At 45.5% G+C, this 24806-nt stretch overlaps 2 protein-coding genes and 1 long non-coding RNA gene across 6 annotated transcripts; 2 read left to right on the top strand and 1 right to left on the bottom strand.

The window, feature by feature from the left end:
- Window positions 1-1759: 1759 nt before the first annotated feature.
- Window positions 1760-22408, bottom strand: LOC141942775 (putative E3 ubiquitin-protein ligase HERC4). Of its 3 annotated transcripts, none has more exons than XM_074866714.1 (23): window positions 22297-22408; window positions 21317-21449; window positions 20014-20090; window positions 19244-19465; window positions 18378-18469; window positions 17654-17784; window positions 16740-16888; window positions 16344-16420; window positions 15936-16030; window positions 14670-14729; window positions 14023-14125; window positions 13667-13850; window positions 13161-13339; window positions 11917-12015; window positions 10472-10576; window positions 10274-10396; window positions 6943-7083; window positions 6685-6851; window positions 5587-5653; window positions 5302-5381; window positions 4074-4257; window positions 3596-3695; window positions 1760-2959 (listed from the first exon to the last, which is right to left on the bottom strand). In XM_074866714.1, the coding sequence occupies exons 1-23, from the start codon at window positions 22376-22378 to the stop codon at window positions 2745-2747; spliced, it is 2865 nt and encodes a 954-aa protein (XP_074722815.1). In that variant the 5' UTR covers window positions 22379-22408; the 3' UTR covers window positions 1760-2744. The 3 variants fall into 3 exon arrangements, with proteins under 3 accessions (XP_074722815.1, XP_074722816.1, XP_074722817.1); XM_074866715.1 differs by having other exon boundaries at window positions 1760-2893; XM_074866716.1 differs by lacking the exon at window positions 22297-22408 and adding an exon at window positions 21084-21167 and having other exon boundaries at window positions 21317-21445.
- LOC141942779 (phosphatidylinositol N-acetylglucosaminyltransferase subunit Y) lies at window positions 7091-8461 on the top strand. 2 transcript variants are annotated; one of them, XM_074866720.1, is made up of 2 exons: window positions 7091-7408; window positions 7581-8461. In XM_074866720.1, the coding sequence occupies exons 1-2, from the start codon at window positions 7104-7106 to the stop codon at window positions 7720-7722; spliced, it is 447 nt and encodes a 148-aa protein (XP_074722821.1). In that variant the 5' UTR covers window positions 7091-7103; the 3' UTR covers window positions 7723-8461. The 2 variants fall into 2 exon arrangements, with proteins under 2 accessions (XP_074722821.1, XP_074722822.1); XM_074866721.1 differs by having other exon boundaries at window positions 7215-7408.
- On the top strand, window positions 21888-23095 carry LOC141942780 (uncharacterized). The gene is made up of 3 exons (XR_012628743.1): window positions 21888-22056; window positions 22188-22237; window positions 22893-23095. It is a non-coding gene; the product is annotated as an uncharacterized LOC141942780 (long non-coding RNA).
- Window positions 23096-24806: the final 1711 nt, after the last annotated feature.

Below are 24806 nucleotides of genomic sequence, written 5' to 3'. Positions count from 1 at the left end.
GAGCTGTTGTGGATAGGAAAAAATCCTTCTATGTGGCCATTGATGTCTCTGTGTTGCTCTGGAAGCAATGAACTCTTCTGTATATTTTCTTTTTTGGCCAATCCCATGTTAGGGAAGAGCTTTTCAGAGGGGCTTAGCTGGGGATTAGTCGACTGAGGAGAGGTCCTGCCACCTTCCATGGAAGCGGTATTGCTGCGTGGTGTCCTCTCTGCAGCAAATCAGCATGTAGCTCACCACCAACACACTTCATCAGGCTTCCTTTGTTTCTCACAGCTTACAAGCTGTTGGGCAGTTCGTGCCCCCCAGATCCAGCCTGGTTACACCAGCTGCTCTGCCAGGCTCTTGCGCATCTCTACAGGTGACGTTCAGATCAGGCAAGTGGTCTAAAAAAAATTCCTGTGCAGGTTCAATACACTTTTGCTGCCTGTGTCAAGCATTTTAAACTCATGTAGCTGAGTGCAAGGCTCACTCACATTGTATCCCTCTGCATACCTTATAATGAGCACTGCTTGAGGAAAGGTAGACACAGCTTGGTGCTCAAATTCATTTCAGAAGATGACAGAGGAGTGCTCTACTCTTCTCCCTCTGGAGGTTTTTCAGGTTTTTTTTATAAAAACAGGGCTTATTTGAGGACAAATTAAAAATAGCCTTGAAAGTTACTCTGAGCTTTAATCTGCCATGTGACGTTGCATCATACATGATGAGAAGGAAATACCTCCAGGCTCTAAATAAACCTATAATCATTTAATCTCTAATGGCTTATTTTGAAATCCAGACAGAATACATCTTTTGTACACTTGCACAGCACAGAAGATCACTCTGGGTTTCCAAGCCCTAACGGAGGCTTAGAAAAACATAAAAGAGGAAACAAGCAACCAGGAGCAGGCTGGTGAAGAGCAGCAGGCTAAACTGCCATGACAGAAAGCTGTGATGGTGTGGCAGCATCAGCCAGGCGATGGATGGGAACCCTTCAGCTCAACAGGGACAACAGCTCGGGCTTCTGTCAGCTCCCTCTTTCCACAAAAATACACCCGCCCAGGGTGGTGCCTTTCCCAGAGGATGCAAGCATCCCTGTGGTGTCCTGTCTGCCCCAGGCAGGTGAGGGGGACAGGGGATAGCTCTGCACGGGCTATGTCCCCTCGCTCCCCTTGGCTGGCAGCTGGAATCTTCAAGGCACCAGTTCCCCTCTTCTTGCCACCACTGCCATGCCACCTGCTTTCCTGTACCACCCTGGCACTTGAGTGCTTCAAGTTTTTATTTACTAATTACTATACTGTAACTTAAAAGGAAGCTTTATTTTTCTTAATATGTAACAATGTCTTTTTTACTGAACTGGAAATTCATAAATACTGCCTATGTCTTTCCTAGGAAACATTTACTTTCCTAAAGGAAAAAAAAAAAGGCACTAGCCTAACAGTCACTTCCAAAAAAAGGTTTATATCATTTACTGGCATTTCAAAGAGGCAGCCTCCCTGGTCCAAGAGAGTGTGCATGTGATACCCAACACAAAGTCAAGACAGAACAGGAAGTAAAAATTCTTCTGGCTTTCAATTTTTATATTCATCTAAAGCATATTCTGCACCAAATGCGAAAGACCTTGACTTGTTCGACCTATGCAATGCATCTAATTTGAAATAGACTTACATCAGCCTTTGACTTCTCTTGTGCATGGCTTCCCCGTATCAACAAAGACAGAAAACACAGATACACTGTCACACACAGGCAGCTGCGTAATGCAGGAAAAACACAACTACAGGTGTGGAAATTTAATCAATCACCATTTAATTCAACACAGTAAAAGTCTTCTTTACATATGTACGTCCACTGACACATTTAACACACCAAAGGAAAGACTGCTGAAAAATGATGATTGTTGTCTCTCTCTACATATATATATGTATTTACACAAAGCAAAATATACAGAAAAATACACATCCTGCCTTTACATCCTGCCTGACATTGTCAATATCCTGCCAGTGTTATGCAGTTTCGACAATGAGCTTCCAGCAGCCCAGCAAGCCTCATGTCCACAGGGTTCTGTACAGAGCTGTTCTGCAAGCTTAGCATTTTGTTTAACTGCCAAACATCTCTTACATCAACATCAAACATCTTAAAGATATAAACATGACAAATGTCACAGTGCTATCACACTAAAAAATTAAAAGCCCATCAATGCTTTAGAAATACAGCTTTTGACAAAGTCTCAAATCCTCATCCTAAGAACTACTCTCAGATAGTCAAAGGCCATATCCAGGTGAGCACAGCCTGCTCCTTCAATTCACAGCTTGCAGGAACATGCCAGTCACCTTAGCGTCAGTTGCTCCCCAAGAGAATCCCTAACTAATACAGATGAAAACTTTACACTAACTTCCTCTTGCATTGATGACTGCTGAGCATATACTGGCTGTGTGTTTGGTAACGTACAAATCATAGAATCCCCGCTGCTGAAAGCTCACTGACTAAACAAGACCAGCACAGTGCTGACAGGATGCACGTATATGTAAATATACTTGGTTATCAGAGTGCTTTTTGGAAGCATGTTAAATAGGAATCTTCTTTCCTAACTTTGTAATCTAACAATCAGGTATCTGGTCTAAGCTCATTTTTATAATCAATATAAAATCTCACTGAATACACACACTCAAGTGTTTATAAAGTGCAGTAAAAATAAGGCAGAGAAAAATATGACATGTGAAACAAAACTTGTTTTCTTTTTTTTGCTTTAAAGTGCTCCTGACCAAGAGTTAGCACAAACCAAAACTTTCATTATGCTCTGTGGCACAGAGCAACTTTTTCTTGAGTATTCTTTTACTGCTGTATCTCGGGAGGAACAAAATGCGGCTGCAGGTATTGGCAAAAGGATAGACCTCATCTGGCTTTTCTGCTTGAGGATCTGCAATACAAAATGTAAAATATTCCAGTCCATAGCCAGGGATTCGATCAGATCCTGACAAAAAAGCTGAAGGAACAGGAAAAAGAAAAACAAAAACAAGTTAGAAAATTTAAAAAAATCCAAGATAATGTTATCAGAGGATGAAACTCATGGCGGTAAATTAGTGTAAAAATATGGCCATTTCCATAAGCTAATTATTTTGCTTTGTTGAATTTGTACCTAAATATAATAAAGTCTCTTGCTGATTCATAATAATTGTAAGTCCTCTTTTATTTTTACTTATATAGACTTTGTGGATGAGAAAGGCCAGGCTAGGTTTGACCTCCTATGTTTAAAAAGGATGAGCCATCTTCTGCGATCCTTTGAGAAAGCTAAACCACTTACGTCAACATAATCTGCTCACACAAGTTGAGGCCTCTGACCAACAACTGATAACCACAAAAGTAAGGGATAAAGTAATTGCAAGGCTCGAGGTGGTCACATGCACTCAGGCAAGCCTCAAGGGATGTGAGGAGGGTCAGAGCTGTGTCTGTGCATTTCTTTGTGTCACTTCTTTGAGGCTTTCACCAGAAAATGCAGCAGCAGGGGGAACATGTCAAAAAGCCATTTGGAACTATAGTATTTTCATGTGCAAGCATCTAACATGTGTGCTGCGGGGGAGAGAAAAGGGCTATGAAAAGTTTAAAATGCCTTATATATTACCAAGAAACATTTTCTTTTTTTCTTCTGGGAGTCTGTAAAACACAGTCCAAAAATTCCTGATGGTTCGATCTAACTTTTTATACTGACTGTATGTCACATTCTGTCAAAGAGATAAAAACAAAACAGGCCAGTTAATCCTATTTCCATTTTTATTTAAAGCAACAATAGTTTATCTGATAAATTTCATAATGCTGTTCATAGATATTCAAATCCTCTTAACCTCTGGAATCTGCTTGTTCATTTGTTTTTCAAAGACTCATATATCCTTGAGCTATGACTTGATTTTAGTCCCCTTTATTCTTGTGCCTGATGCAGAATAGAAACAGACTCAAAACAATGACACAAATCCAAAAAAAAGAGAAAGTCCCTTGAGTTTCTGTTCTTCTGTTCATGACCTACACACTCAATGAAAGAACAGGTCAGAAGGAGTTTATGCTCAGCAGATATAGCAGAAGTACACTGTGCTTGTATCCGATACCTTTTCTAGCAGATGCCAGTCAAATTCTGCGTGTCCCTGGAGAACAATCTGGAGCTCTGTGGGGTGAAACATCTTCCACTTTCTAGCTGGGCAGCCTCTTGAAAACCCTTGCATAAAGTCCTCAAATGGCTTCCGTATCGATTCATTGAACACATAATTCACATACAAGTCAACAAATTCTTTCCTGCAAACATATTTTGAATCAAACAAGCCATGCAATAGGTGCTTTTTTAAAAGGAGAATTATAGAGAACTTAATTCCTTATTCCTTTATTCCGTATGACCTGCTCTACTGTAAAGACTCAGTCTTTACCAAGAGCAGTCATCACTGGCAATTCTTTATTCACGGAATCAGCTGGGAGGATCATCACAAATAAAAGAGAATGCTGGCCAACATGGATTCATTTTGATAATACTCCTTGTACTTTGTGTGAACACTCAGTGAAATCCTATCAGACACTTCACTATTAAGATGCAACCTAGCAGACCTAAATGGTGTAAAGTCAGCAAAACTCCCACTGAATGCCCAAGAATTACCCTGGAATCAAAATAAATACTTGCACAGCTACTAATCGGTACAACTTCACTCTTCTTTCTTTTTGTAATGGGGATTTGTTTAGTGACATTGTGCTTGTACAATCAACTCGATGTAAATGTTGTACTTCAAGCTTCCTAAACAGCCCTTTCCTGCATCCCTACAGGGTCCTCAGATCATCTCTGTAACTCAGGCCACAGAACTTCTCTCTGTACCCTGTGCTGAGGTTAATACTGACACACCTTATTGATAGACTGCTCCTTCTCTGTTATATACAAGATACACTCCATATATATAACTCGCAGGAAACATTTTGCTCATAAATAAAACCTTATAAAGGTGTACCTATAGCTGGATTTCCCAGACAAATTATCTGTATTTCCCTGAAAATACTGTTCAGGGGTATCTTACACATTTGTTAGAAATTTCCCTGATAAGGCCAGGCATCTCTGTATATGCACATGCCAGGATGTCCAAGGATCGCCTTCTTGTCCACTGCTTGCACAAACTGCCAATGTCTGGCACATATGCAGCATGTACAGCAAGAACCAAAAGCATACAACCTACTGGACCAAGACCAACAGCACAATGCCGATGTTCAATATTTTCTAAGAGTATATGGGGATGGGCAGATACGGTATTTCATACACTTGTAACAAGACAACAGAGTAAGAAAAAGAAAAATAAAACCAACCTGTTATCCTTAGTGACGGGAATGTTGGCACCATTTTTTTTAAGTTCAACAGTAACCATGGATTCTCCTTCTTCCATTATCTACGCAAATAAATGAAAACATTGGATGCTACATCTATATATGACAGATACATATGCGCTACATCTATCATTCTTTCTTTCTGCAGGGCCTGACACAGCACTCTTACTAGTTTTGAGTTTACAGACAAGTTGTGTCATTTGCAGTGGAACACTGTCTTGCCTGAGTACATGCATAACACGTCTGAATGGCACAATAGTGTCTTACTGTGAAGTCCATGTCCAGGCTCTCAAGGGTACGATCACATTCTTCATCCAAAATCCCCTGAAGATTTCTTTTGAAAAACAAGGGAGAAAAGAGAGAAAAAACATAACCATTCAATGCTCTTTCAAATTCCACCGAAAACCATTTTTTGACAAGCAGTATTTAAATGCACATATATACAGAAAACTTATACTCACAGAGAACCTTCATATATGGCCCTAAACTGATCGATACACTTATGCCTGGCTGCTGCTATGAGCTGAGGGCAAATGCCTTCTCTGCAAAGGATTCCAGGCAAGCCCACCCCCACGTCCTGTGGGGATAACTTTACACAAAGTTCAGCAGCAAGTGGGCTTGGTCCACAGCCTTGTTCTCCCAGATACCATCTAGTGGGATGATCTGGGAGAACTGTTTTGGGGTGCAGCACCTCTCAAAGTATTGCAGGCAACCTGACGTTTCAGTCTACTGCGGACTCTTTTGCACCTCAAGGGAATCACTGGCTCATGGGAAGGAGTTCTCATCTTCTTGGCTGTTTTTAGCACTTGTGTGGAAAGCTGGGCTTCAGGGGCCTAGAAGCTTTATGTTGGTGACAGCAGCACCTCTCCCTGCTGTATCTGCCTGAAATCTTTCCCAGCGTGTGAAAACCCTGCACACGGGCTCTCAGATTTGGCACAACTGCAGCATATGGCAATACTGTGCTTGTGCATAACAACATGGTGGAAACGGATAATTACCAAATCAGAGAAAAAACAACCCAACATTAGTAACAGGGTGCTTAGTTCTTCCACATCTGAACTACAGCTCAAAGTGTTTTGAACTATATATTCACAGTGTGGACGTAAGCTCACGTGGAGCAGAAATCTGACCCCCTCTAAGCCACGGGGCTTCGCTTTTTATTTTGGTGATGCCAGCCTCTGTTTGACAGCAACATCCGTGCCCTGGACAAGGACCACTTTGGCAATCTGTGGGTTTTAGCAGCTCTGCAATGGCAAAGGTAGGTGCCACGGGTATCCTTGGCGACCTCAGTGCCCACCGCCAAGCTAGGAGACCCGCCTCGGCCGTAGCTTCCCCGCGAAGGCCCGGGCCGTGCCCGGCTCGTACCGGCCTGTGGCTGGCAACAGCTCTTCCAGGTCCTCCAGGGCGGGCGGCAGGCCCAGCAGCTTTTTGTAGAGCGCCCTGGGGAAGGGGAAGGGCGCCATGCGCCCGTTGTACAGGGCCATGCCAAGCAGCGTCCCGATCCGGGAGAAGGTGTGCTCACCGCTCGGGGCCTGGTGGAAAACAAACCCATCAGAGAAAGCCGTGACATGCCTTTTCCGGGGAGCAAGGCCCCCCTCCTCCCCAGGCCGCGGGGCCCCTTACCTGGCTGGGGAACCAGGCCAGGCCGGAGGCGACGCGGCGGAAGACGCCGGTGCTGGGTTGGCAGAGGGTCCTGACGGCGACGCTGAAGAGCTCCTGGGACATCCCGCCTTCGTCCACTCCCGCCTCGCCCTCGAACGACACCTGCGAGCCCGGAGACAGCCATGGCACCGCGGGGGGAAGAGGGCGGGGAGCGGAACCGCAGTGCGCGCACGGCAGCGCGGCCCGGGCCGGCTTGGCGGGCGCACCGGAGGCGGCGCGGGGCGCGGCGGACCGGGGCAGCGGCCATGCTGCGCCGCGGCGGGCGCTGTGCGGCGGCCCTGCTGCTGCGGCGGGCGGCGAGCGGCGGCGGCCAGAGCCAGGGCCAGCACCCCGGCCAGGGCCAGGGGCAGGGCTCGGCGCGGCCGCAGCCGCTGGAGCCGTCGCTGCTGCGCTTCCTGGTGTGCCCGCTCTCCAAGCGGCCGCTGAGGTGAGGTGAGGGGCGTGGGCCGCGCCGGGCCCTCCAGGGCGGGAGAGCAGCTCCCGCTGCCTGCCCTTGGCCTGCTGCTGCCGCCCCGGGTCGAGCGGGAAGGGCTGGCAGAGGGCAAACTCAGGTTATTCACTCCTCCGTTTGTTTGTCTTCCCCTGACTTGCCTGGCCAGGTACGAAGAAGCTACTAACGAGCTCATTAACGAGGAGCTGGGCATTGCATACCCCATCATCGACGGCATCCCGAACATGGTCCCAGAGGCTGCCAGGACGACTCAGAAGAAGCCCCCAGCTGAGGGCTCGAAGCAGCCCTGAGGAACCCCCCAGCCACAGTGGTAAAGCGGGGCGATGGCCGGGGGAGGCATGCTGCCCTCCCTGCCCACGCTGACTGTACTTGTTCCTCTCCTGTCCCTAGCAGGCTTGTTTTACTCAGCCAGTGTAGATGAAACCTTCCCACAGGGCTGCACCAGCACAAACAGTTTATGTTTCTACAGTCTCCTCCTTCCTATCACAATACCAGTTTATGTATTTTTCCACCTGTGGACCTGGATGGGGATTAAGCTTTTTAGGCACAACTAGTGCGATGCATTTGCTAATCTCTGGGCTTCTCTAAAGTAACACGGTTTATTTAATCTCATCAGGTATTGCAGCTGATTTGAGAGAGTTCCCTTCTGGCACTAGTGACTGTTGTCATTTTCTTAGTGGTGTCTGGAACTGTATAAAGTTCTCTGCAGCAGCCTATTACTTAATTACTGCTAAGGCAGATAAAGAGGAGGAACAACAAGAGGCACTAATTCCTTCTAGTGTATCCCTTCAAGAGTGTTGTGCATTGTAGTGGCACTGATGAAAATCCTCTAGGTGGTGATCGTTTTTGTAGAACTGTACCCTGACTGAAATAACTGATCTTAAATAATAAGCAATGACAACATGCAGTGATATGAATCTCTCTTTGAATTACAAGGTTTAGTTTTGTTTTGAACTGATAGGTGTATTGAAATGTATTTGTCTCACTGTCAGAATGTAAAATAAATTAGGCTGATGTTTAATAACAAAACTTGAGTTAAATGAAGACATTTACTTGAATGATACCCATGTCTGTATGTCCAGTAGCTGCTTGCTTGCTGTGGGGAAATGAGAGTGCTCCAGAAAAGATGTACTTGTGCATTTGGGGATTTTGTTAGGGTGGCCTCCAACATATTCCAGTGTCTACTTAGGAGATGTATGTCCCTGTACTATTTGTTAAATGTGTCTTAGTGCCCAAGTTTGATAGGCAGGCTGGGTCATCTTCATTAAAGAGGCATCTTCTGACAGGTTAGTGGTAAAACACCACCAACAGAATCCAGGATTTGGTAGCCAAGTTGGCAGCTACAAATGCTTTTAAGCATGCAGAGTATCTTTCCACTTAATGCTATCCTCACTAGACAGGGAACAGCAGATACTCCTGCTAAATACTTCAACCTTTCCTGTTTTCATTTACAGCAACACTAGAGAATGGAGTGACAGACCACTGTGAGGGTGTCATGTGCAAAGAACTGTGTTCTTGGTATTGTCTGACAAAATGTCTTCACAGGACACAGCTACAAAGGGGGCAGGTTAATGCTATGATAACCTATTACAAGGGGTTTTTATGTTTTGCTACAGGGTGGTGTATATCTGCAACACAAACACATGAATGTCCTTTATGTGCTAAAAAATTCAGAAATGCAGCACCAAGTAGTAAATACTGCAGACCTGAGTGTATCTTGGTGGGATACTAACAATGCAGTCAGATTGATCAGGCTGCTGCTGGGCAAATAATGCTGTGATGCACAGTTTGAAAAGCAGTGCCTGCAAGACGTGTATTCGAAAGCTGACTCTAGCTACGTGCAGCTGTTTGTTGGGGCTCCCTGTACAATCAGTGGATTGAGACTCCAGATCTAGAGGACAGTACAGAGCACAAGCTGTAAACAAATGCCTCTTTCAGCTGATGTAGTCAGGGAGGGGGAAGGAGAAGTAGCTCTAGGAGCCATTGTGAATCTTCTCCTAAGTGTACAGGAAGGAAAAGCTTTGACAGCTCTGGTTGGTAAGAAGGCTCACTTGAAAAGAACCAGGACTGGGTACTAGGGCACTGAGGTTGGTGGTTCCTGCTGTGCCAGCGTGGTGCTGGACTCTGATGGCCCTTGTGTTAGTGACCGATACGGCACATGGTCCCCAAGCTGAGCTCTGCTCTGGTCAGGTGCTCTGTTCCTACATCAGCCATCTAATGGCTTGTGCAGGGCTGGGCTAGCATTGTGATACCTGAAAAAAATATAGCTGTCAGAACCTTTGGGTTTGTGTGGAAACCACAGACTAAAGCCACACGGAGACAGCAGCATTATAATCAGCTTTTCATCCCTTGCTGGCACTATCCTTCCTTTCCCTTCAGGCAGCATCTCCGTGAAATAAATGGCTTCTGTGGCTGTGTCGCTTGCTGACCTCTTAAGGCTGGCTCCCTGGCCACCAGGTTTTTCACCTATAGTAAACTAGCCTAGAGTCTTTAAAGTCAGTCTAGCAGTCATAGTAATGGACTTTGCCAATTACCAGTTTGCTGAGCAACCCTATTACATTACCCTGAAGCAACTTTCACAGTAAATAGCACTGTCACTTGCATTTAACTTATGCCAACAAAGCTTGATGGCTACCTGGAGTAAGAATGTAAGATACTGCCCTCCAGATTTATTTTACAACCCCTGTGGAACATGTTTTATAAGAATTTGATGACTAGATGTTTTGTTGTATGCTCAGTGAATACTGAAACCCTCCTACCAATACTTCAGTAACACTGAAAACCAAAGAGCACTGCAGCAATATATTCAGAGCTAACAAATAATACAATTTGGTATCTTACCTTTAAGATCTTCTTGAATTGCTCAGTTGATGCGTTATTTAAATGGGTCCATATGTCTTGCAGAAGGTACTGTCTTCTGATTGGAAAAATCCAGTGATCCGGCTCCATCACTATCAAGGCTATCTGAAGATTGAAGTAACAGTCTGTTAGAAGTGTGTTTTTCTCTTCTAAATTGTAAAAAAAATTGGCCACGCTTACCTCACTACAGGGGCTGGACAGAGCTTTGCGTTCTATATTATGAATGGCAATCTTGTCGTGCATGTCAAAGATGCATGGATATTTGGTCAGCTTCCACAGGGCCATCTGAAATGACAAGGAAGAAAGAAAAAGATATGTTGATTTTCTCTTGTAAAATCAGAGTTCAGGGGTACACGTGCAGACTGAACTGCCAGTCTGTACCCTGGCAAAGTCCTGTGTCTCTGAAACATGCCCTTCTTGTGTACATGAACGCTACACTAACAGAGGCACACTTTCTAAAAGCAGCTTCTCAACACAGTTCTGTGAGTGGGAAATGCTGACAGAGAGGCATCTGAACTGTCTGTGCAGGCAGACACTTGCGTTACAGTGCCCCAAGAATAAAACACAGAGTGATTTTAATAGCATCTTCCATAAATCAGCTAAACCAAAACACATAGAAAAATGTCCTGGATACCCATGCTATGGTACACTGTTGTTAAAAACTGTTGGGTTTATTATCTGTAATACCAAAAGTAGATGTTGGTATACAAAATAATCTAATTCAAACTGTTACACCTCCAGTGTGATAAGGCAGCAACTTCAGGTAATGTCCTATTTGGCTTTTGATTCTATACTGTTTCTCAAACCTCCTCCTCCTCTGCTCTGATTAATTGATACAAAATTGGTACATCAGCAAATGAAAGCTTATGAAACAATTAGGCAGTTGCCCTGCGAATTCCAGCCAAGTTGCCAGAAAACCACATTTTTTGCCTAAGGAAGCCCCTACTATCCACGTTTCCATTTCACAGAATCACAGAATCATTCAGGTTGGAAAAGACCCTTGGGATCATCGAGTCCAACCCTCAGCCCTACTCTACAAAGTCCTCCCCTACACCATATCCCCCAACATCTCATCTAAACCACCCTTAAACAACCTCGTGCTGCTTCCTGTGACACTGATTGCATTTGGTAGCTAATTTTCACTCCTTCATGTCCTGAAGAAATGAACCATTTCACAGATTATTTTTTAGTACCATGGCTTCGTTTTTAGATGTAAGTAAATTGAAATGCTCAGCAGGATTTCAACGCAAAAGTTTAGAGACCTCACAATATTTCTGTTAATTAAACATAATAAAATCCGGAGGAACAAGAAGTATAGCAACCATCCCTCACAGTGCTATTTCACACTGATCACCAGTTCAAAGCAAATAGAGCTGCTTAAGACGCTGGAGGACAGCTCCAACTCTTAGAACCAGGGGTCATCTCAGGAAAGGCACTATTGTAGCTGCCAAAATACCGGGATGGTAAATGGCTTGCATAATTTAGAACAGCTGGAGGGCTAGGGAAAATGCATTGTCTTTGAGATGGACTGAGCTAGAGTCTAGAGCTGACTTTCATATATATCAACTCATTTAAATAAAACAAAAAAACCCTGCTTTGCACTGCTGGTAAGATTTTATACTTACTTCTTTTATATTAAAGATGAAAAACAATTCCACAATCGCTTTCACTTGAGGCACATAGAAGTTGTTTTCTTGTACTCTGAAACCAGTTCTGGAGTTCACCTGTATTGATATATGTAATATGAAAAGGGGTGTCAGCAGATCTAGTGAGCCATGCATCTGTGTGGCAGGACAGAACTAAGGAGTAACAGGGCTCTCTGCAGGAAGTGCTCTGAGATTCTGCACAGGAGTGGAAGGGTAGAAGTGCTATGAGTAGCACAGAACTCAACAGTGAGAAGTCTCAGAAAACCACGTATAAACTAGCAGGAGAGCAATTTTCATTTACAATGAAGACCCCTTAACAGGACTCCGTCAGGAAAGGTATGTTTCACTTTGCAGGACAATCTGATATTCCCTATTCACATTCACAATTGTTGTCTGGCAAAGATATGATTTCTGGGGACACAGTGAACATGTAAAGCTCCAAATGATGTAACCACTTATGGAGGAGTAGGCCTGCTGCACTTTTCAGGTTTTTTTTCTGAATGAATACAGATTCAAGAGTCTAAACTTCGAGGCCCAAATCTGCATTCTCAGCCAAAAGGATATTCAATTCTGAACAAAATTTAATGGCTCACTCTGATTCATATGAAGTGCATGCTTGAGCTCTTGACTTTCCTGAAACTTGAACATCTCAGCATGAGAAAGGATGGTTGTCAAGAAGAATACAGTTATTGCCCCCTTTCTTCCTCTCGTTTGTATGCAGCTAAAGATGCTCTAAATCTATTGTCCCAGAAAATTTCTCAGGTAACGGGCTCTTAAAGCATCACGCAGTGTTACTGTGGCAGCCACAACATGCCAAGCAGGTGGGTTTTGTCTTTTAAATGCTGTGAGCAGTTGCTGGGGTGAGGGATCTCACCAGCAGAAAGGGGAATGAGCATGCTACACAATGGATACCACATCAGTAGCTCTGTATGCATCAGTGCATGCACTCCTCACACCATTGAAAGCATCCCTCCCCCTGCCAGGAGTGGTGACATGCTTCAGCTTCGCACTTCTCTAGAGGATCAGCCAGGCACAAGTCAAGAGCAGGATTCCTTCAAACTATGCTGGTGTAGAGCCAATGAGATTCCTGAAGCAATGTCAAATGACAAGGTCCCGTGTTTCCTTGTAAGAGGGAAACCCAAAGAGATAATTCAACAAGTAAAAAGGATTAAAATACTCATACTGATACATCCTATCTAATCAGGATCCAAACACTTTCTCACCTGGTAAAGAATCTGCAGTATTTGCAGGGTCACTGTTTCATGTGGGTGCAGGTTGGAGAGGTTTCTTTGGCTCCTTCTGACTTCTATGTGATATTGAAAAAGGCTTTTCTGGGAAACCCTCTGATATAGAATGATCAGCTTCTCGAAAAAGGATGTTTCTAGATTTGACCACAGGCATTCTGTAAAGAAAGCAGCTAGTGAAGTATCCATCACAGGTAACATGCAAATAACTGCCATTCCTGGATGAAGCTGCATTTTCTCTTTTTACCAAATGAATTAAACCCAAAAAATGCTTAATTTTGCAGTACACAAAATAGGAAACCTCAAACTAAGAATTCTGTTTTTCTTGTGTCTTGCTGCATAGTCCCCATGTTTCTACTTCTACTGAAAGCATTTCTTTCACACTGAATTCTAGAACAAATTACATCAGTGATACTAACTCTTGCTCCGCAGCTGAAAATGACCAAGCATTTAAATCATTCAGTTCTATCATCATAAAACACTACCAAGAGTTTGCAGGTCCTTTGGCTGGAGCTTCGTGATGGCTTGTGCTAGAAGCCTGAGAGCATGGTAAGAGCTCTCATCCTGTCCCTGCAGAAGGAAAGGCAAGATCAAGTAGACTCTGAAATTTTCAGGTGAGATGGGAGAGGAAGACAATGATGGCAGTAACTTCTCAATCTCCTTTTGCACCTTCAGAGGAAAAAAAAAAAAAAAAAGAGGCAAGGGTAAAAAATGCAATTATGTTTTGCCAAAATAATCTATGAATTAGGTTGGCATGAAATTCCCAAGTTTCACGGTTTCACGCACAAATCCAGACCTCCTCAGTATCTGTGTAGTGGGAATCCTTATATCGAATCCTTACCTCTTGGAAGACTTCTGGCTTCTTGCTGATCTTCTCATAAAAATGTTGCACTTTGGCTATGTCTACACCCGAGACTTCTTTGGAAGTTTTGAAATGTTTGTCTCTATCACAAAGGAAAAAGAAGAGCACCAAATGATGTGAGAAGCTGGGTTTTGTTACTGACTGAAGAATAGTGAAGCATCTTAACATCAGAAAATACTTGGAAAGTTCAGCCCCAGCTCCAGTTGGTATAATTTCATCTGTTCTAAGAAGATACTCTCACTGTGGTGTGACCTGATCCTTTCTGTTTTGTGTGGCTGTGCACTGTTAATGGTAGGCTTCCTGTATTTCACCCTAAAACAACTTGCACAGTGCCGGGAGGAGCTATTATGGATCCTTTGGGAGCTGTAGTAGTGCATAAAGGGATTATCATCATCTGTCAAATGTCACTATAGGATAATCTGCTAGAATGTGAGCTTCTATAGCAAATTTCAATGGGACTGGGGGGATAAAAAATTTAATTTTAGCTTGGGCTTTGAAAAATACAGACTGGCTTCTTGCAAATTCAGATACGACTAATCTCTACATATGTGGCCTAAAATAACACTTTCTGGTCAGTTTACTTGCAGCCAATATATTCTGTTATTGTCTGAGTCAGCGTACACTACCTTTTCTCTAGGAAGCTTCCATTGATGCAAGCCTCAGATGAAAAGATCCGCCTGATATTCCTGATAGTAAAAAACAAAGCAAAGTCAATCCTTTCAGCATGAGTAGCAACTTCAGGCTTTTAATTCTGAAAGAACAAAAACCGTGTGTACAAGTGTGTCTGCACCTGACCACATAAAACTTTTCTTAGCACTACTTTATTGAGAGCGTTGCAGAAGACATGGCATTCGAGGAGTTAGTGATCTTTGGCAAGCCACCTCTGCTTGTGTGAGGGAACCTGCTCAAGCACCCCATGCCAGCATGGGCTGCATGCTGGTGGGTGTTATGATGGAGATAACTTCTCCAGACAGGTTGGGACATTACCTGATTTTGCTTGTTATGCAAAATAAAAGGCACTGACGCATGGGAGGGAGGAGGAACTCCTCCACAGATGGAGGATCTTTGTAGCATGCTGAGGGAAAATCCATCAGGGTATCCATTTGCTGCTGCACGAAAGCTAGGTTCCCAGTGTCTGAAGGGATGTTAGACTTACTCACTACCTGTATTCCTGGTTCTATTCTTATTAAAGCAGCTATTTTATCAAGCGATTTGCTGTCAGGATCTTCTTGTTGAGATCTGGAAAGAACCCTCTCTCTCTCACCCTTTCAACAACCACTTTCCATATGATCCAAACCATACTAAAAGTGGTCAGGGAAACATTTAGATCTAAATTAGCCAAGATTTTTAAATGCTCAAAATCAGCAGCTGGCCAAAGAAAATAACCTCCCACGTAAGATCTGAAAAAAGACTACATACTCATAATTTTCAGCTGTAAGTGTAAGGCTTCCCGCAGTAGTTACTTAGTGCTTTTGAAAATGGGCAACTAAAGAAGGGATCGCTAATTTTTAAATGCTGACACACACAAAGCATTCTAGTTTGGGTACTCTGGATTATGATTTTTGCACAAGGCCTCAGACTGCAGACCAAATCTTTCACTGATTTAACTTGTTGGCTCTTCATCAACTTAACAATCATTCTGTGCAAGAGGAGGAGGACAGACCTCCAAAGCCAGCCAGTACATCTGCTCTGTTCCTGCAAAAGGGTTATCAAAGGGCTGTTGCTTATCAACACCTCTTTTTCCTGTGCAAAACCTAAGTAAGAAGTGCTGGTACAAGATTCTGTCTCGGCTAGATTCTTGAACATCAGTCCCTACAATAGTCTCCAAAGAATAGTTTTTAGAGAAAATCATGTATCAGGGGTAAAAAAAACCCAGCAGGTTTCTGACTTACTTTTTTATACTCTCCCAGTGTTGCGAACTGCAATTAGAAATCCATGTGTCCACATCTTTATCCTTCAGAGTGGCAATTCCATTCAAACAGGAATTCTGTGTGAAATCATTAAAATATTGATGAGGTTACAGGTCTAGCAGATGGGATTCTTTTTTTCAAGCCAATCATTACAAAAAAGATTTCAGCCTAAGTGTGAACAAATCAATGGTCATCCAGCACGATCCAGATGCATTAACCACAAAACAGATATATAATTGCACTACAAGTTAGTTTCTGTGTAAGCATGGAAAGAACCTCAAGAGACATATATGAACTTGGTGCAGTAAGAGCAGGATGGAAAATCTGTATGTTTCCAGTAGTAATGTGAACAATGGTAAAATTAGAAGCCATGATCAAATATGCACATACCTTGTTGTTCTTGCAAAGGACAATACTTCGGTTTCCTCCTGCAATAATTTCAATCACCTCTTGTGGCACGTCGTTTTCTGTGAAAGAATCAAAATATTTTCAAAGGAACATTTGAAGAGACAGTCATTATCTTCAGAGAGTTCAGTGCACAGATACGGAACAGTAAAAAAATCCCTCAAGATAGTAGCTGTCTGTCTAAAAGTTGTTTCTATGTGGCCATTACCCATGATGATAAATCAAGCAGAAAAGGAATTATCCATTGCTAGAATCTGTTGGGATGATCAAGCAAGCATGAGACATAATGTTAGCCTCTCAGTGTAAACATGAAATCAAGAAAGCAAGAATCTCCCTAGAAGAAAAGAATACAGATTGTACACATCTGCAATGACTAATTACCCTGACAGGATCTTCCAGTATTCACTGGTGAATTGATGGGAATTGGTATCAACTGATTAGGCTTTCTCTCATCTCCCAGCGGTCCTTCTTCATCAGAACCAAATGAATAGACTTTGTCCAAGGAGGGAACATAGACCAGTGTGTGCTGTCTGTTCAGAAAAAGAAGAATGGTCATAACAAGCTAATACCACTGAGCTAGTCAGAATAAAATCTACAGATATGTTTTCAGAGTGAATAGCTGAGGCTTGTCTTTAAAAGTCCTGACAGTTCAGCTATAGAATCCCTTTAACCAAAGTCTTAGGACTCTTCCTTGCATAAACATTCAGTAATAAAGAAACATATGGACTCAAATTTCCTATATTATCCTCTGATGTTTGTGATTTATCCTGGTTCCACATACAAAAATAAAGTGTTATGCCTTGCTAGCTTCACGCCCTTCCATTTTTTCAAGCACAATTTCTATGCTGCTGAGCCTGATACAAAGCCCAGGAGAGTTGACAGGAGACTTTTTCTGGCTCAGTTCCAGAAACTGGATAATTATCACCACTCTTCAGTTCTTTCCAAGGACCCACAAGTTTGTCAAAGTGGACGTGAACTCTGTGACTCTCCCAACGCAGGCTTTTAACAGTCTTTTGCCCTTTGGAACCCAGTACACCCCGCATTTCTTAAAAGAGCAAAAACCAAGGGTTTCTGGTATCTTTTGCAGCCCTCTGCTTGGCATGGGCTGAGGGTTCTGCTTTCACAGGGGCTGTGGCAGGAGGGTGCCTTACACATGAGGAATGGACAATATTCTGACAGTGCTGACCTACTGGGATACAGGGATTTGAACATCTTGGTGACTCCCCTCCCTACTGCTCTTCAGTGATTCCCCTAAGACCTTGACCTTAGAAGGCACTTTATTTGTACTTTCCCACCTGCCACAGGCAACCTGAGAAACTCTTGCTCCCCACAGCTCGGCCACCACACGAGGTGTGAGTTCATTGCGGGTGGAGTTGTGACCGAGCTGGCCAGCCCCTCCTGCTCCAAAGGTGCACACCAACCCCTCCTGGAAGATGAAGAAACAAACAACAGGATCACTGCATTATTAATGGCATTCAAATGGTCACCACCAAGAGTGAGCAAGCAAGACACAATATGTTATATGGGACTCTACTTAAAAGAGTTCCCTGATTCAAACACAGGTAGAGTTCACTTCTCATCAAACATAATCTTACACTGTAATGTCCAAATCAATTAACTCCTGAAAAAAGCAATTTAACTCCTGAGAATAACTCCCTGTTGCTTAAGAATTTTACTTGTATGAGTGAAGCCTGCTGAATTAGCTATTCTTCACATTTTCTGAAGTCCCCAATATGCTACAAAAAAAAAAAAAAATTTTCAAAAATACTGAGAGTTGAACTGTACCTCTTTGCCCCAGGATTCCCATTCACCATCTCCCTGCAAAAGTCTGCATGCAGGTGATGGGAATCTGAGAAAAGGCTGGTTTCCCCAATAGCTTAGTTAGCATCCCTTGGGGATTGTCTTTAGACTCAGATGGAAGCAGGCATTGCCATCCCAATTTCTCTGTGCTGACTTTTAGCGGCGTATCTTTTCTCACAGGGTGAGGTCTCAGATGCTGACTTTCCACATCAAACTCACCTTGGAGAGAACTGCAGTGTGATCTGTCCCGCATGAGATAAACACAGTCTTCCAGTGCTCTAATGCTCTAATGTATGATGGGCAGCTCCTGCCTGGAAAGGAGATGGTACTGCTAAAGTGAAAGAGTAGGGGGGGGTCTCACACAAAGAAAGATTTCTAAAATACGGGGTTTTTAGCACCTTTCAGTCCCCTCTTACAGCAATTCATGTATTTACAACTTGGTTTTGGGTTGTTTCCTACCCTCCACCATAAACATACTTTTTCTCATAATGTTCTTTTTCATAGTATTTTCTTTTCCTTTACATTTGATCTGAAACAAAACACAGCACTTCGACATCTGCTTGCCAAAAGGTATTTGGCTTCAAAATAGCTCTCAAGGGTGTGGACTCATTCAGACCCTGCTGACTTCAGGTTCTGTCTGGATAGGGCAACTCTGCTCTGGTCTTCTAAGTTTGAAGACAATGGGTGATTTTAATTCTTCTCTCACCTTGTGTTTACAGAGAATTAAAGAAGGCAAAGAGGTATAAAATTATTTCATGCAAGACTGCCTGGAGAGAGAATGGGACAGGAAAGAGACCTCCGAGACACACAGTTTTAAGAGCCCATGCTATCCAGTTGGCTCCATAAAATGATTGGAAGTTCTCTGTAAAAACACAACCCCTAAATCCCTTGTCCCTGCATGCCCTTCCTGGTCAGGATACAATAGCTTGGAAACAAATAACTTATCCAGGTATACTTTCTTCAAAAGACTTTATTGTCCACTGCTGCTCCAAAGGGGCTTGACAGTCCAGAGCCACTCCTGTGTCTGCATTGGCCAGGAAAACACCTTCCTACTGCTCTGCTCCCAAACTGCTGTCCTTCCTTACCTTCTGTGTCTCCGAGTCCCAGCTGTCCAAAATCGTTCTTTCCCCAGGAGTACACAGCTCCAGAGAGTGACACGGCCACACTGTGAGCTCCTCCAGCAGCAATTTGAGCTAGTGGGATGCCCTTCAGTCTTTCCACCAACTGTGGTTGGGGGATGAGCGTGGTTTGGCTCCCCACTCCAAGCTGTCCGTGGGTGTTCTGGCCCCAGGTGAAGAGCTCACCTCCTTCACACACAGAACAAAAAGAAACAGCTCAGCCTCACTGCCTCCCTTGAGTCTTTGGTAGTAGGAGTGAAAATCGTGTTGTTTTGAGGGATCTAGCTGCAAGGTGAGACCACCATCTGTAGCCAAATCTCCCTGTTTGCTTCTGACCCCTCTGGGGCAGCCCATGCTGCCCGTGTGACGCTGCACAGCAGGAATAAAGACAGGATGTTTCCACCTCTAAAGCCATACTTGCAAGAAGTTCCCAACCAGAGAGGTGCTCCAACTTAAGACTGAGCAGGTCTGGTGACAACGGAGTGGAGTGGCCACATCTGCTCTCCACAACACACCTTTGCAGAGGGGTAGTGGTCAGGAGCTGGAGAGTGACAGAGCTGCATGTCCCTGGGTGCTGGGAGGAAAGGGCAGCGCTGGTAGCCAGCGCACTTTGTGTCCCCCACCCTTCGCCAACTAGGTGTCACCAACTACTGGGAGTAGTTCAAACACTCCCTTCCAAGCACAAGCCTGCCATAATGTGATTCCCATTTGGAGAAGTGTGCTTTGAAAGAGGCTACCTCTGGACAGTGCCATGGCGTGCTGGTCCCCACATGCTATTTGAACAATATCTTGGTTTCTTAGTTCTTTCACCAGCCTACAAAAATAAGGAAAAAAAAAAAAAACAAATCAAAATAGATAGATGCTGTGCCATGAGACATAGTAAAGAAAGAAGATCCTCTGCTCGCCAAGTCCTAGCATGTTTAGCAGGAATTACATGGAAAAATATAGGTGACCTGTAAGTTGATTCACCCTGCTCTTATGCTAGCCTACTGCAGCTGGGCTAACTGATTTGATTGTGGTTTGCACCATGGGAAGCTGGAAGAGAATCAGGCTCAGCCCCAGGCAAGCTAACAGAAAACCCCACAGCAAACTGCTGTGCCATTTTTAGATGAGGATTAGTCTCTGTCCTGGTTTTGGCTGGGATAGAGTTAATATTCTTCCTAGTAGAAGAGTACAGTGCTGTGTTTTGGATTCAGTGTGAGAATAATGTCACTAGCACACTGACGTTTTAGTTGTTGCTAAGTAGAGCTTATCCTAAGTTAAGGATTTTTCAGTTTCCCATGCTCTGCCAGAGAGCAGGTGCACAAGAAGCTGGGAGGGAGCATGGCCAGGACAACTGACCTGAACTAGCCAAAGGGATATTCCATACCATAGAACATCCTGCTCAGTATATGAGCTGGGGGGAGTTGGCCGGGAGGGGCTGATCGCTGCTCAGGCATCGGTCAGCAGGCAGTGAGCAACTGCATTGTCTTTTCTTGGGTTTTATTTCTCTTTCTCTTTTTTATTATATTCCTTTTCATTACTATTATTATATTTTAGTTTAGGTTACTTATTAAACCGTTCTTGTCTCAACCCACAAGTTTTACTTTTTTTCCGATTCTCCTCCCCATCCCACTGGGAGGGGGGAGGAGTGAGCAAGCAGCTGTATGGTGCTCAGTTGCTGGCTGGGGTTAAACCACAACACCCTCACAGCTTAATCAGAAGGTGGCAAGGTTTGGGTGTGCTTGGGTCTTTCACCCAGTTTTCCCAAGCCACGTGTGGTTTGCAAGTCATCCGCATTACTCTGGTATGTGCTACCGATCCTTACTAAGTTTGAGAGAAACCTGTCTCGTGTGCACCCCATGCAGCTCAGATCTTGGTATTATCCTCAGAATCAGGCAATTCTTGCTGGCTTTAAAAAGAAGATAAAGTTTTGGGTACTAGGAATGTACGTGTTCCAGTTCCCTCTCTACAACAGGAACATACCTCAGTCTCTTGGAAAAGTCAGACACATTTTCTGACCGTTACCATCCATACCTCCACGCTGCAAAAGCTTCTTACCTTGTCTTAGAGCAGTCAGCTGAAGCTGTAGCCCAATGTTCAGAAAGCTTCCCATCAGGGGAGAGAATGAGCATATGTGTTGCATCATGGTTTGAGCATTGCACCTTCTCATTCTTCTGCGACTGCGTGTCCTCTGCAGAACAAATACAGGCAGGCACGGCTGTCATGCTGAGGCAGCGGGCATCTTATCCATCTCGGCGCCCTCCCCAAGATCTCTGTGTGCTACTGCTTTCACCAAGAGCTTCTGCTCCTCAGTGAAAAGTGAGACAAGTGTGTGTGACATTTTCTCAGGCCCCTTGGGGTTCCTCTGTCCTACCCACTGCTTGGTTTCATGCCAGGTGACTCTCCTGGCAATCACTAAGAGACATTTCTCCATCTCTTAGGCTGCTGTGCCACCAGCTCCCAAGTCAATCACTGAAACATCAGCAGAAGCACGCTATCACTTTCGCACAGCTGTGGAGTATCCCGGGGAGATAAAGCACTTCCTGAGGTATCTCACCGCCCCAGATTTGTCACAGCCTTGGTGATAGGACGCCTTGAAGTCAGGTGTTTCACAAGACACTGGAGAAGCAATGACGGAAAATGCACACCTTGCCTATTTACAGCAGAACGAAGCCCCTTCTTGCCTACAGCTGAGGGGCTGCAGGTGCTTTCCTGACCCTGAGGCACCAGATCTACGCTGCTACCTGCGTGTGGCCCTACTGCAGCACAAGTGGCTGAGCACCAGGATGCCCAAGCGTGTAAGATGCTCACAGCAAAGCCTTCCCTGACCCCCCCGGGGACTCGCTGTCCACCCTTCCCACACCTCCCCGGCTTAACCCCAACGTGTAACCAGACAGGGAAATTCACGTCGTGCTCTCCCTCCTCCCAGCCTCCCCCGACGGCCGCGCACCGGGACACGTTTAAGCCGCTGATGCAGAGGTTCGCCCCCCTCTCCGCCCGCCGCCCTCCCCGGCCGCTCCGCTCCCGCCGGTCTGTACCTCCCGTGCCCCCTGGCTGCCCCGGGCGGCCGCTCCCCCGGCCCCGCCGCCGCCGCCGCCGCCGTCCCGCCGCCATCGCCATCGCCCGCCCGCTCGCTCGGCGGCAGCGCCGGGGAAGGCCCCGCCCCGCCGGGGAAACGGGAACCGAAACTACTGGGCAGCGGGAGGAGGAGCGGGAGCGGCCGGTTCCTCGGGGAGCCCGGAGCTGGGAACTCTGAAATGGCGGGAGGTGCCGGGGCTTCGGTGAGCTGCCGGCGGGAGCGGCTGCTCTCGGGGCGGGAGGAGAGGGGAAAACAGAGAGCGGGAGGAAGGATGCCGGGCTTCCCGTGTGGAAAAGGCAATCGTTTGACTTCATTATTCACCTCGGAGGGTGACCCGCCCGTGTCCGGCCTTTATAGCTTTCTGTAAACTCAGAGACCTACCCCCCTGCTCCCTGTATCCTGGGTAAGAGCCCCCGCAAATTCAGGGGGGCTCCTTGTCTGGGTGAAGTCAAGCAGCAAGCAAAATGCCCGGCTTAGAAATATCAACATCTAAAAGACGTCTGCTTCTAACATTGTTTGGTAAAAGAATTTCTTCATACTTCCATTCTCACATAGTGTCTCCTATCGTCTGCTAAATCTCCCCCTGCCTTCAAAGACTTCCCCCTGGAAGCTTCCCCTCCACCCCAAGAAAGGCCACCCCACCCAGCCTGCCCCACCTCCTGGACTGCTGCATGCAGGACCATCTTGAAGATGAAATAAGGGATACCCATGTGAAAAATGAAATGGATCAAAACACGTAAGAGCATTTTTGTTGTATTCCTAATAACATCCACTGATTAATTAAATTCAATCTACTTACGAAAATTTTATGTTTGCTGATACTAAGCACAGATTTAGGTGGGGCACTCTACAAGAGTCCCAAGAAGCACAATATGAATCTACAGATTTCTGCTGGCATTCACTGAAACTGTAAAATTCATTACTGAGACACCAGAAGCACTTAATGTAATATATTTGAGTGGAGCATCTTGTGGCACACAAAAAGGCACACAGAGGGCCCTGGCGTGAAGAAAAAAGGATGTGGAGGACCGTAGAAGCAAGGCAAGGTGAACCTGGGGCATACAGACTCCCCAGGGAGGAGCACTCCAGCCTGTCTTTCCCAGCCACTTCCCTACACACACTATAGGGACCTTACCTCTTTCCACAGTACATAGGAAAGTCTTTAAGTTCAAGAAATACCCAGCTCGAGCTGTGAGGCCGAAGCATGAGCTACGAGGGGACACTAGAGGTCCCTCTGCAGCAAAGTATGAACTAACGCCTCCTCCTTGGGAGGAAAAACTGTGCTCCAAGCAGAGGCAAGGGCACTCGCCTCCTCTTTGGCACAGAAATGAAGAGATTCGAGGGGAGGAAAGGAAATGCACTGATGTCTTTCTTCCTTTTGGAGCTACGTTTTTCCTGCTGGCAAGTGGACTGCTGACAGTGACTTCAGTCAGGCTTGCTCTGGTATGCTACTGCAGGTTCCTTAAACACCCTCGGTTCTCTGACCAAGAGGTATCAGGGCCTGTGACAGTCTGGGCAAGAAGAATCTGGGGCCTGTGAGGGAGGTGCCTGGCAACTGGCAGGAGACAGAGGAAAGAGGTGAACTGTGCAAAATGGTTTTCATAGCTAGAACTGGGTTTGACAGATGTGTCTGTCCATACTTTGGCCATTTCACCCCTTTTCATCACTTCTATAGTGACTTACCCATACAAAAAAAACCAAACCAAACCCACCACAAAAAAAATCCCCATGTGTCAAACACCTCGAGTGCAGCATAGTGCTTGTTTATGAGGGCAGCCCTTCTCCCAGGAGAACAACACGGAGCACTTCCAGGGTGAGGGGAACAGAGAAATCCAAGGAAATGTGTGCAGATGCTGTGATGTCCCAGGAGGAGTGTCCTGTGGTGGGCCCCAGGGAGCCGAGGAAGCGTGCGGCGGAAGCCCATTCCCACAGGGTCAGCAGCTGAACGGGCGTGAGCGGGTCAATCTCTCCAGAGCAGATTTGGGAACATGGGGAACTTGCAGCCCCTCTCAGCGGGCCTGTCTGACTCAGCCCCCAGCTGCTCCATGTGGGAAGGGACATGGTGACCTGGGGGCCACCAAGCTGCTGGCAACCCACACTGGGCAGCGCCGCATCCCCCAGTTTCACAGCGAGGGACACCGATCACCTCTGTCCTTCTCCACCCCGGAGTGCTGAAGCAGGACCCCCGACACAGGCCCCAAGCAGCACCAGGGCTGAGCATCTCCTCGGCCTGGACGGCCTCGTGTGAGAAGAAGCTGCCGCTGGCACAGCCAGGCCCGAGGGGAGGGAACGAGCACATGGGCAGAACAGGGCACCCTGTGCCACCCCACCACTCTCCGCCGGGGGGTTTAACAGCACCATGGTGCTCTGGGGCACTGCGCTTTCAGGGCACTGTCCCGACAGACTCAAGCAGCATCGCCCAGCACTGCCCAAGGAATATTCCCAGTTTCTGCTGGTGGCAACAGCTCC

The sequence above is a fragment of the Strix uralensis genome, chromosome 4, assembly GCF_047716275.1.
Source record: "Strix uralensis isolate ZFMK-TIS-50842 chromosome 4, bStrUra1, whole genome shotgun sequence".
Classification (NCBI taxonomy): domain Eukaryota; kingdom Metazoa; phylum Chordata; class Aves; order Strigiformes; family Strigidae; genus Strix; species Strix uralensis.
The sequence above is the reverse complement of the archived record's forward strand: the minus strand, read 5'-3'. Positions and strand labels throughout refer to the sequence as shown.